This window comes from Quercus robur, chromosome 3 (assembly GCF_932294415.1).
Source record: "Quercus robur chromosome 3, dhQueRobu3.1, whole genome shotgun sequence".
NCBI classification, from domain to species: domain Eukaryota; kingdom Viridiplantae; phylum Streptophyta; class Magnoliopsida; order Fagales; family Fagaceae; genus Quercus; species Quercus robur.
This window is the reverse complement of record NC_065536.1, coordinates 24,162,946-24,174,598: the sequence shown is the minus strand read 5'-3', so window position 1 is coordinate 24,174,598 and position 11,653 is coordinate 24,162,946. Positions and strand designations below refer to the sequence as shown.

The 11,653-nt window shown below is 35.0% G+C and overlaps 1 protein-coding gene across 1 annotated transcript; it reads left to right on the top strand.

The window, feature by feature from the left end:
- The first annotated feature begins 842 nt into the window (after window positions 1-842).
- LOC126717550 (uncharacterized) lies at window positions 843-10,159 on the top strand. Its single transcript, XM_050419355.1, has 6 exons — window positions 843-1,318; window positions 2,990-3,167; window positions 4,251-4,348; window positions 7,531-7,627; window positions 9,618-9,703; window positions 9,805-10,159. Exons 1-6 carry the CDS (start codon window positions 1,082-1,084, stop codon window positions 9,856-9,858), a joined length of 750 nt encoding a protein of 249 aa, XP_050275312.1. The 5' UTR covers window positions 843-1,081; the 3' UTR covers window positions 9,859-10,159.
- Window positions 10,160-11,653: the final 1,494 nt, after the last annotated feature.

The window sequence follows — 11,653 nt, the reverse complement described above, 5'->3', positions numbered from 1 at the left end:
CAAAAACACTGAACTCGAGCTTCAGAAACTCGAGTTCTAATTAAATCTCGAGTTTTAGAAACTCAAGATGCTAGTTTTACACATTCTTTCAAAACCGGGCAACTAACGAAATTGTTAAAATATTATTGTTATTTGGAAAGGGTGTTCTATCAAAACATGTCCAAAATCCCGTTTGATGAATAGTAGATACGCTTGCTTTTTATTGCAAAATATTTGGTCTTCCTCAATTATACAAAGTTGCTTATTTTGTTACGAGGTGTGCATACATATTATTATTATTATTATTATTTTATATATATATATATATATAAGATGAAATTTCTATTCCAGTCTAATCTAAGTGTATATGTGCGTGAAACTCTCTCATGGAAACTTAAATCGCGATCTTTACCTCCTACGCTCCATAAGCACTTCTACTTATGGAATGACTACTGTACCAAAGGTGCGTAGTAGTTGTACATATGGATTATGAAGCAATGTTATGAAGTGATGTAAACAATTATAACACATTGAATGAATTTTGTTATAACTACCATCCATAGCAACTTTGATTAATAATTGTTAATTTCTTTTAATTTGTTAATAATTATTAAATTTGATTTTTTTTCTTCATTATAGTGATTTTAATATTTCGAGTAGCCAATGACCATCGAAATTATCCAAAAATTAGTTGTACGATCTCTTTGATTTTTTTTTTTGGTAAAAGTGCATGACATTATTTTTTATAACTTACATTTAATAGTTTTAGGCAACTAGTTATAAAACTATTTATATGTTTAATTTAAACAAGGAATATTATTACATCTTACCAAAAAAAAAAAAAAGGAATATTATTACATTATTACTTAAAAAAGTTGCGTGACTAAAACTACGCAAGAATCTCAATCGCCAAAAGCGACAGGCAAAGTTTCCAATCCCCTCTATGAGAATTCTGGAAATTTCGAAACGGGTTTGAAATCTCCACCTCACTTCTCTCTCTCTCTCTCACTCTCCATCTGAAACTCGAAACGACCACAGAGTCAGAGTGCATACCTTGTAACTGGAGCTTGATTTGATTAAATCCGACGCTGTTTACAGAATCATGTCAATCCCACCCGGCTCCTCTTCCTCTCAATTCACTTACACCAACGCCGCCGCCGCCGCCTCCTCCTCCTACTTTCCAACTCCCTTTCACCTACAGCACTCCGCCGCCGCTGCCGCCGCCGTAACCACTCCGTCTCAGTACCCCGCTCCCTACGTCGGCCCCACTCCTCCCCCTGTCGTCTACCCCGCGGCCCCCGCCGCCGCTCCCGTTTACTCCCTCCCTCAATACCACCAGGTATATATATAGATTATATGTATTTATGTATTTGTATGTGACATGGGTTTTGGTTAATTGGTTTAGTTTTGGTGTTAGGCTATCTCTAAATCTGGTTTTCTGGGTCAATTTCTATGTGGGTTCTGGGAATTAATATATATGCTATGTGAATGATTTGAGGGATTTTTTTTATTTGGGTGACATGGGTTTTGGTTAACTTGTTTAGTTTAGTGGTTTTTGTTGGGTTTGGCATGTGGGTTTTTGAGGATTGATGGATTTTAGTTGGTTTGGTTGCAGTATTTTTATTTATTTTTGATAATTCAGAATTTCATTGAAACAAAAGAAACAACTTTTACACAGTGCTGGCCTTCTATAAACACAAGGAAGCAAGGTGCAACAACTAATAGAACATGAGAGTGCTAGCTCTAACCTCCAACTAAACCTTCTTTGATTCTAATATAACTTTCTATACACAAACTAGCTAACTTACAGAGAGAGGCTCTTAGGTTTGTTCCTTTTGGGTTGCTAATGTCCCCAGCAGACCATGTCCTCCCAATTTGTGGGAATTCCAGTCACTAGGCAAAGAGCCATTGCATGCTTCTAAATTTATTTTTTGTTTTTGATAACGAGGAATCCCCCCAAGGTATGGGCCAGTGGGACCACCCTTGAGGGGCCTTGATGCCTACACACCCCCACTGAGCAAGCATTGGTTAAATCTTCAGCTAGGTGTCAAGCCAGAGACTTCTGGGTTTACAGTTAGTCCAAACACTTTCCCTTACCGCTGAGGCACCCTGGGGGGGCGGGGGGGCACATTACATGCTTCTAGATTCTCCTTTGAGAAGGAGCATTCAAAGAACAAATGGTTCCTGCTCTCCATAAATCTTTTGCGGAATGTGTAATTGCTGTCCTCACTTAGACCCCATTGCACTTGCCTGGATTTTGTTGACAATCTGTCTTTCAAAGCTAGCCAACCAATAAAACTATGGTCGGGAATTGCATTTCAGACTTCTCTTTTTGTTTCTTATTTTAGCCCAAAGTTGTGGCACAATTGAAACTCCAATTGGGGAAGCTGACCAGATAGCCTTATCTGACTGCGATCATTAGACCTTGCTAGCTTCCAGCTCCACTTTTATTCTTCAAGACTGTTTTTAGCTTTGCTTCATTATACACCACTCTACTCTCATAAACTTGGATCAAGACCCCTTCTGGATGCATCTATCCTGCCATAAGAAAATGTTTCTGCCATCCCCTACTTCATAACAAAGAAACTGCCTAGTCATGCCTCTAATCTTAAGCAATTTTTGGGGTTTTATTAGTTAAATTTTAATGGATGGTAAAAACGGGAGATAAGAAGAAAATTTATCTACAAAATAAAAAGGGAAGTACAAAAACTAAACATCAATGATTTTTGAATTACAGTCTTTACTACAATTTTTTCAAAAACATTTTAGTTATATTTGATGTATATATTGTAGCTTTTTTTCTTGTGTGACATGAAATCAATTTTTTTTAATGGTTGGGAAGAGCACCGATCTGTCTGTAACCAAAAGAAAAGGATAATTAAATCCTGCGGATGGGTCTTTGAGTTTATTTCTACCCAAAATCAAATTAAAAGGTTTCTGATCTTTGTTTTTTCTTTACTTTATAAATTAATATTATATTTGTAAAATTAAAAGTGCTGTATTTGAACAGGCCCAACAACTGTTTCAAAGGGATGCACAAACAATTACACCAGAAGCACTTGAGAGCGTAAAGGCTGCCCTTGCAAGCAGTGAGATTGAGCACAAAGCAGAAACTAAGAAGAAAGCAGTTCCTCGCAAAGCTGCTGGCCAAGCTTGGGAGGACCCGACACTAGCAGATTGGCCAGAAAGTATGAATTATTTCGCCCTTCTCTTATTCACTATGTGTTGTTCAATTAATTGATATACTAGTGCTCATTTGGGATGACTTATTTTCATTTGTTTATTTAGCTTAAAAAATAAGCTGGGAAAAGTTAAACTGTATCTACTTATTAAAAAAACAATATAAACAAATCTTGAAAATGGTATACATAAGCCAAATAAGCTGAATAAACTGAATGGTAAACAGGCCCTTAGCAAGCATGCCAACTTATAAAATTGTCACGACCAAGTAATTTTTTATTTTATTTTTAATTTTTTCTCTGTTGGATTGTTTGGTAAAGTGTGCTCAGTTATACAGCATAGAATGACATGAAGAGCAAATGGAAAATCCAGCTTTTATTGTTCAAAATAATGGCTTCATTACCCATTTCAACTTGTAGTTTTGGTGATAGAAAATAATTTGTCATGGCAAAAAGATCCAAATAGAGTAATGCCAAAGTATGTGTAGTGTAATTCTACCCCAAAAGGCACTTTAATGTGGGCAGTACAAATAATCTGAGAAATGGAAAAGAAGTGGAAATCATCCAAAAGTAGGCCCTCAATGAAAAGAAATTTGCTCATAGTATAATCATTTCTAGATGATACTATCAATCCAGTTCACTTAAAAAATTTACTTCTTGTAAAACGAACTAGTACATGGATAAACAATCTGAGAAGTAACTCCTAATGAGCTTTCTGATTGTACATTGTCCAAATATGTACTGATGATTGGTTTCAGCTGAACTTTGGATAAGTCTGATCCTTTATGCATTCTTAGATTAGGACCCCTGCCCCCTTTTTATTTATTTATTTATTTTAGGTGTTTGAACTGTCTTTTCTAAGGAGTTAGATGGTTGTTTAACATGATTTGGCTTGCCATGGTTTCCTCTCTAAGGAAATAACAACCCTATCCTGGCCCTTAAAAGCTATATATATATATATATATATGTATGAATGTATGTATGTTTTAAACATGTATTTACTCACATAATTGTTATGTTGATATTAGTTGCTCCTATTTTTTTTGGCTGGATGAATCTCTCATGTCATTTAGCTGTGTTGGCATTTTGCAGATGATTATCGCCTCTTTTGTGGTGATCTTGGTAATGAGGTGAATGATGATGTCCTTTCGAAAGCATTTTCACGATTCCCTACCTTTAACATGGCTAAAGTAAGTTCTATGTCATTCTATATCTTCTATTCTTTTATTATTGGCCTATGTTTGCTTGGTGTGAACATTTTGCATTTCCTCTTCAGATTTTTGTTTGAAGCACACAGAGCATAAGGTAGGTCTTGTCTGCAATTTACATTCCAGTTAGACATTTAACCTTGAGTAGCTTGTAAGTTGCAAATTAATGAAGCAGTTTATCCTATCTAGTGTTGTTTGTTATCTAAAGGGTAAAATGCAAAAAGACCCCCTGGGGTTTGGACCAAGTTGCAAAAAGACCCCTTTGTACTCTCAATTTAGTGTTATAGACCCTTGAATTTGAGAAATGACAAAATCAAACTCACTGTTACATTTTGACTAACGATGTGGATGGAAATCAAGCATGTGCCATTGATGTGATGAAGTTTTTATATATTCCTTTCCATCTCAGATTAAAATTTGATAAAAAATAAAATCATTTTAAAATAAATTATTATTACTATTTTCTTTCATATCCCATATAAGAAATAAACCCAAGCAATCTCCTTTAGTCCTCTCTCACCCCAGGCTGCACTGTCCGCTCCAAATTCACTGACTGCTCTAAATTTTTTCGTCAATTACTACTATTCCTAGAAGGAAAGAGAATGAAAGCAAAATTACAAACAGGCCTCTCTCTCTCTCTCTCTCTCCATGATGTTTCTTTAATCTTTGTAATTCTTTTGGTTAAAGGTTTTTGATTTTTTTGTTTTAGGTTTGTGATTGATTGCTTTGGGGTTTTGTTGGATTCAATTGAGAGCAGAATTTTTTGTTTTAATTAGCTAATTTTCTTTTTCTTTTTGGTTTTAAAATAGGGGCTGGGATGTGTTTGGTTGCTGCAATAATGTCAGAAAATGAATGGAAATCATAGTTTTCATTTTCATGAACAAACTGGTGAATCCTATTTGGATTTTTGGTTGAATTTATCCTTTTATTTTACTGAAAAGAAGGTGGCAATCAGGCAGTATGGGTTTGTATATTTTTGATGGGTTGAGGTTTGCTGAGCATTTTGTTTCCTGCACAACATTCTCTTCATTTTCCTTTGTTTTCTCATTAACCAAATAGGTTTTTGTTTTTAATTCAATATTAAGAGAAAGGTTACATCAAATTTTATTTTAAAATGATTTTATTAGAGTTTAAAACTTTTTTATTATTAAATTTCAATAATAAAAAAAAAAAAAAAAACATAGTCCAGTGGATGGCACATGCTTATTCTTTCACATAGTTGACAGAAATGCAATGAGGTCTGTTTTGTAATTTATCAAATCTCAAGGGTCAATAACACTAAATTGAGAGTACTGGCCCAGGGGGTCTGTTTGAAATTGGAAAGTTCTGCTCAACAGCTGCTGCTAAGAACCTAACATTTCGCTATGCAGTGGGATCATTTTGTATTTTTCTTTCCCTTATCTGAATAACACAACACACCAATGATATATAAGATTGTTTACATGTGAAATTAATTTGGAATTTGTCTGCTTGACAACCTAGCCTCTGGGATATGGACAGCTGGAATCGTCATGTGGAGCTTGAGTTCTTTAAATTTGACCTGACTTATGGAATAGCTTGAGTTATAGCAGGGTTGGGTCAATTTGAATGAGTTGTAGTCAGGTTAGTGAACCCATTAAGCTCTTGAGGTGGGTTTTGTTTTTTCATTATTTTTGGAACCTTAGGCGTCTTTAACATTTAGAATATGACAATCTTCCAATTTTTTGTCAGGAGTAGTGCCAATGAGCTCTGGCTCAAATGGCATTTCCTCCTCCCATGTTAATGCAATGGAGGGTAAGGTCGTGGGTGCAAGACCCATGGGTTGCATGTGTAATTTTCTAATAATTTTTTTTGTCAAGAATAGCAAGGATCTGTAGATGGCCCCTCAAGTTTTATGTGATTTTATATTCTAGGCCCCTTTGATATATGCTCTTGAATTTCCTGTTGAAGTGATGACTGGAGCTAAAGTCCACTTGATCGCCTTCAAACCATGGGTGGCAAGTGGAAAGATGACCATGCATTGGGCCTAATGAAATAAATATTTGGCCGTATGGCATTCTTTCTTTGTCATGGGCAGGGGTGTTGGGTGGTTCAGGGAGGGGAAAAGGCATAAAGGATTAGCTGTTACTTTTGAACTTAAATAAATAAATGGGTTGTGCACTTGTTGAATTCAGAGAGCGTCTTGATTAATATTATGGTCTTGACAATGTCAACATGCTAATTTGGAAGATGGCTGTGACTATGGGGCCTACTATATATCTTACGTATATAAGGGAGAAAAAGGGAATAAAAATTTATGAAGGATGCCCCTTTATTTTTTGTTATGCATTTTTTAGTTGCAACCTTAATAGCTCTAAAAGTGTAACCCTCATAAAATTCCAAGTGATTATTTTGTGAATTAATTTGCGTGGGTCAATCAATTACATATGTCAACTATTACATATGACTAGATGGAGGCAATTTATCTATTTCTGCTATGGTGGTTGTATCTGGGTATAGATTATTTTAGGGTTAAGAAAGGTAGTTTACCAAACAAAGAAGAATTTGTAAGTAAAAAGGGGTTAGTTATATCTATTAACCTTAAACCATAGGGGCAACTGCAATATGCACTCTAAACTATAATTATTTTATTCATAAACACCATAGTTCGAAATTAATTTGTAATGTAATGTCCACCATACTGTTCAAATCAACATTCAATTTAAAAGATTAGTGGTCAGCTATCCACCCTAACATATGGGGGCTAGCACCCTCAACTATTAAAATTATACAACTAACATCCTAATTTGAGACTAATCTACCTATTAATTTGTAAAGTTAAGCAATAATTTGGATGGTGTGAAGGAACTTATAAATTATTCTTAAATTATGGAGTTGATTGGAATATTTTGTAGCTTAAGGTGTACTTATACTTTACAAAATACTACTTGCAATATGTAGTAATGCAATTCATTGTGGTACTTTGACTGTGATTTAATTTTCTTTTGCCCCTTGGGGGGTTGGGGGAGGGGGATGTGATGATTTGTTTATACTAATTAGGCTTTGATTTGTTTTGCATGTGCATTACTTCTTGTGTCTTTCTATGGGTCTGCTCAGTCTGTTTCTTATAATCTCTTTTCTGCTTGTCCTTTTCATATGCTTTTGAAGTGAAATGAGCTCAAATTAATATATTCCATGATCTCCAGGTTGTCAGAGATAAGAGGACTGGCAAGACCAAGGGCTATGGATTTGTTAGCTTTGCCAACCCTGCTGACCTTGCTGCAGCACTTAAAGAAATGAATGGTAAGTCATTTTTTTATTAATAGATGTACTCTTGATTGTATCGGTATTACTATGCATAAGCTGTTCTTAATAAGACAAACCCTTAACATAGGGGATAGCATAGTGGTCTTCTGTGAGGTGTGGGATAATATCATGTTCACATGATTATCTTTTCCTCCAAGTGGTAAACTTGCTTTTATATTCATTATGGATGACTGGTGTCAAAAATAAATTTTAACATTCTAATCTTTTCAATTCGAGGTGGTTTAGGATCATTACTCTCTATGGTCAATGTCAATGTTTTCATTATTCTAATCTTTTGATGGATATTAAGCTTTTATGGAGGGATCTGGCTCCCCTCCCATTTAGAATCCTCATGCTTTCTCCTTTTTTTATCTAGATGACTGACATGTGGCAAATGACACATCCAAAGGTTAAAAAAAACATCACGTCAACTATGAATTTTCTCTCAAGTTTTGGGTCTTTCATTCTCTCTTTCTTTCCTTCTCTCTACCTCTTTCTAGCAATCTCTCCAACATTATCACTGCCACCTGAACATCAGAGGCATCAAGATTAGAACTTGGGTAAAAGTGAATTCTGAAAGCTAAGAGAAAACCCAAGTCTGATTTTTTTTTGGATGACAAAACCCAAGTTTGCTTTCTTTTCAATCTCAATATACAACTGAACCTGAGAAAAGAAAACCGTGGAGGTGATAAAAATCAATTGAAGTTTTTGACATCGAATAGATTTGGCCATTTGGTGATAACGTGTTGGGTCTTCAATAAGCCCAAATCAACAAGAAATATATAGTAAATTATGCGGCCAAACAACTGCTCAAAACAATAGAAAAAAAAAGGATAAAACAAAATAAATTAAATTAAAAACAAGATCGAGATTGAACAGGTGATTTTTTAACGAGTAAAATGAAAATGGCTTTACAAACAGAGGACAATAACCTGCAGGTCCTGCACACCCACCTTGCTCAATAGAGCTTCCTTGGCTTTTGGCAGAAAGATCTTTTATTCTTCTTTGATTTCCTCATCTATTGTCCCACTTTTACCCCTTTTTTCCAGAGAGTTATGATCTAGGGGCCTTTGATTCTCAGGAGACTGACGATGTTGGAGAGAGGGGCAAAGAGAGAGAAGGAAACAAAGAGAGAATGAAATACCCAAAAATTGAGAGAAAATTCGTAGTTAATGTGGTGTTTTTTTAACCTTTTGATGTGTCGTTTGCCACATGTCAGTCATCTAGACAAAAACTCGAGAAAACGTGAGGATTCTAAATGGGAGGGGAGCTGGACCCTTCATTGAGATGAAGCAACTACATCTTGTATGCATGATGCTTACACAAAATTCTCCTAAAAGAATTACATTCTAAAAAAGGGAGGCTTTAATGTTTATAACATATTGCATATTACCAACATTCGGGTGGCCTAGCTGGTTAGATACTGGGCCAATAAGTATCAGGACTTGGGTTTGAGCCTCAACAACCAGGTGTGTGTTAGTGCTCCATATATCCTATCTCCATCCCAAATGGTCCAAAAAATAATAAGGGAGTTTCTCACAGACCGGGAGTATGGGGTCTCGCCTAGGAGTGAGTAGGGTGCTACTATGGTTACGCCCAGGTAGGGAAGTCTCATTGGTCTCCCCCCTCTACCCATTTTTTGTTTACCAAAAAAAAAATATATATATATATATATATTGCAGATCACTTTTCTGAGGATTCAAACAACGATCTCAAGTACAAGGATTTTAGCTTAATAACTGAGACCTTAACACCATTAAATATGTGATTGTTTCTGACGCATGAAATGCAACAGAAATTTCAAGAATAATTACTCAAAATCTGTATGGAATTGACTAAAGTTATTCTTGCTTAGATATGTGATAGTTGGATAAGACTTAGTGATGTGAAAGTAGAATAAGACTATGGTTACCATACAAATATTAGATTATGACTAAATATCTATAAGAATTGCTGTATTTAAGGTCAAATGATTTCTTGATATCAGGTAAATATGTTGGAAATCGGCCAATCAAACTACGTAAGAGCAATTGGAAGGAGAGGACAGACCAGGATGCGTTGGAAAGACAAAAGGTACTGTTCTCACTTGTGCATTGCGTGGTTTGAGTTTTCTTTCTTGCTTGCTTGCTTACGTGCAGTACCAACTAATGTGGAGTTCATTGCTCTCTTGACAGAACCATTCTCAAAAGAAACCAAAGCTTTCAAAGAAGAGTGTGTTGCACAAGTGAATTGTGTATCTGATGGTGGTAATTAGAGTGACAAAGCAAATCTGTCTTAAGGAGCTTTCTGTGCCTTTTTCTCTCTCTTCATTTAAGTTGTTGTAGGATTATGTGAATATAATGATGTTGGACAATTCAAGACTGGTGGAACTTTCTGCTGTTTTTTCTTTGTTGTTTTTTGCTTCGTTTTGTGTTCTATATTTTTTTTTATGGATTTTTTTATTATTATTTTTTTGTGTAGTAGATTCTAACAATCCCCTCTATAGAGGCACCACTATTGAAGATTTTATAGTACTAGACATTCAACTAATTTGTTCATAGAATGAGCTAGAGCAGCAAGAAGAATGGAGCGCTTAATGTGTGAACTGGCTGTAAATTAAATCTTTGCAGAAGTTTAACGTCTCATGTCGCTTCCACACTGATCAAAACTCATGCCATTGTTAGGAAGAACATTGTTTGAAAGACACATTCCAACTTCCAAGTATTTGGTTGGTTGTTGAGAATTCCCAATATTGAGAGTTATAATTTTGTTTCGAATGTTTAAATTCACCAGAATTAAAATTATTATGAGTTCACATTTACTTTGTCTAAATATATTTAGAATTTAAATTCTATTGTATTATAAAAAAAATCAGTATTTAAAAATATGATATTAGTTGTCTAAAACAATCACATAAATATTCTTCGATCAACTAAAGAATTAATAAAAATCAAAAGAACAATCGTACATTTTCATGAATTCCTGGGAATTAATGATTGGTTTGTAGTTTCGAAACAAGTTGCTCAAACTTTTCGACAAACACTTCCAGTTATGGGTGGCAATTGTCTCACAAATGGGCTCATTTGGATTTTTGAAGAGCGGATTGAATTGGCCACAAGAAACCACATCAAAACGCTATGCGATAAATATTACAATTACTAATGAAGCTCAAATCAAGCAGTATATACAAGCAGGATGGGGAACTTGGATGTGATTGCCTGTAATAATCTGTAGTTAAGTTTTAGTATCCGACATGACGGCGCAAGAGTTTCAAAAACTTATAAGTTTCCATTGCTTGAGACCTTGACATTGCAACTAATCTCCAGCTTGATGAGGCTTAGAAGGTGTTTGGACTACACCAACACCTTCAACATAAGAAAATAGAGCAAAACAAAAGCACAGGGCTCATGAGAGACTTTATGCACTTACTATTGATGCTAGTTGGCTCCATCAAGAGATACTTAAGAGGGTGACCTAAAGCTAGAAGACATTTTTATTGTGAGAAAGGTCTTTCTAGAAATTTGCCAAAATCACCATTATTCACTAGATAGGAAGATAGAGTTTTCTATTAACCTATTACTTGGTATTGAATAGAACCTTGTAAAACTGAAAGAACAATTATAAAAGTTACTTGATAAGAATCTTATTAGGCCCAATGTTTTGGCATGGGGTGCCCGTACATCAATGTTATTTGCAAAGAAGAATAATCATACGACTTTGTATCCATTATAAGTAGTTGACAGAGTGGTAAAACAAACTAAATACCCATTACCAAGGATAGAGGATTTATTAGATCAACTTCAAGGAGCATAAATACCTCGATTTTTTTATTATTATTATTTTAAATTTTGGGATCTTTGTATGGATTTATATACGAAAGTGTTGCATGCACATGTGTTAAGTTTACATTGAGTCTTTACAAAGTAAATATGAGATATAGAAGCAATTAAGAGGAGAATAATTGTAATTTGACCAGATTGGTTAGGGTATAATGTAGATGTGACTACTATTTTTCTTGGGCTGTGAAAAATGATATTAGAGCCA

What these genes read in the sequence shown, in the direction of transcription:
- LOC126717550 (XM_050419355.1), top strand. Translation starts at nt 1,082, where the DNA reads ATGTCAATCCCACCCGGCTCCTCTTCCTCTCAATTCACTTACACCAAC. An exon ending in CTACCTTTAACATGGCTAAA is followed by an intron (nt 4,349 to 7,530) that starts GTAAGTTCTATG and finishes CATGATCTCCAG; the next exon opens with GTTGTCAGAGATAAGAGGAC. An exon ending in ATGCGTTGGAAAGACAAAAG is followed by an intron (nt 9,704 to 9,804) that starts GTACTGTTCTCA and finishes CTCTCTTGACAG; the next exon opens with AACCATTCTCAAAAGAAACC.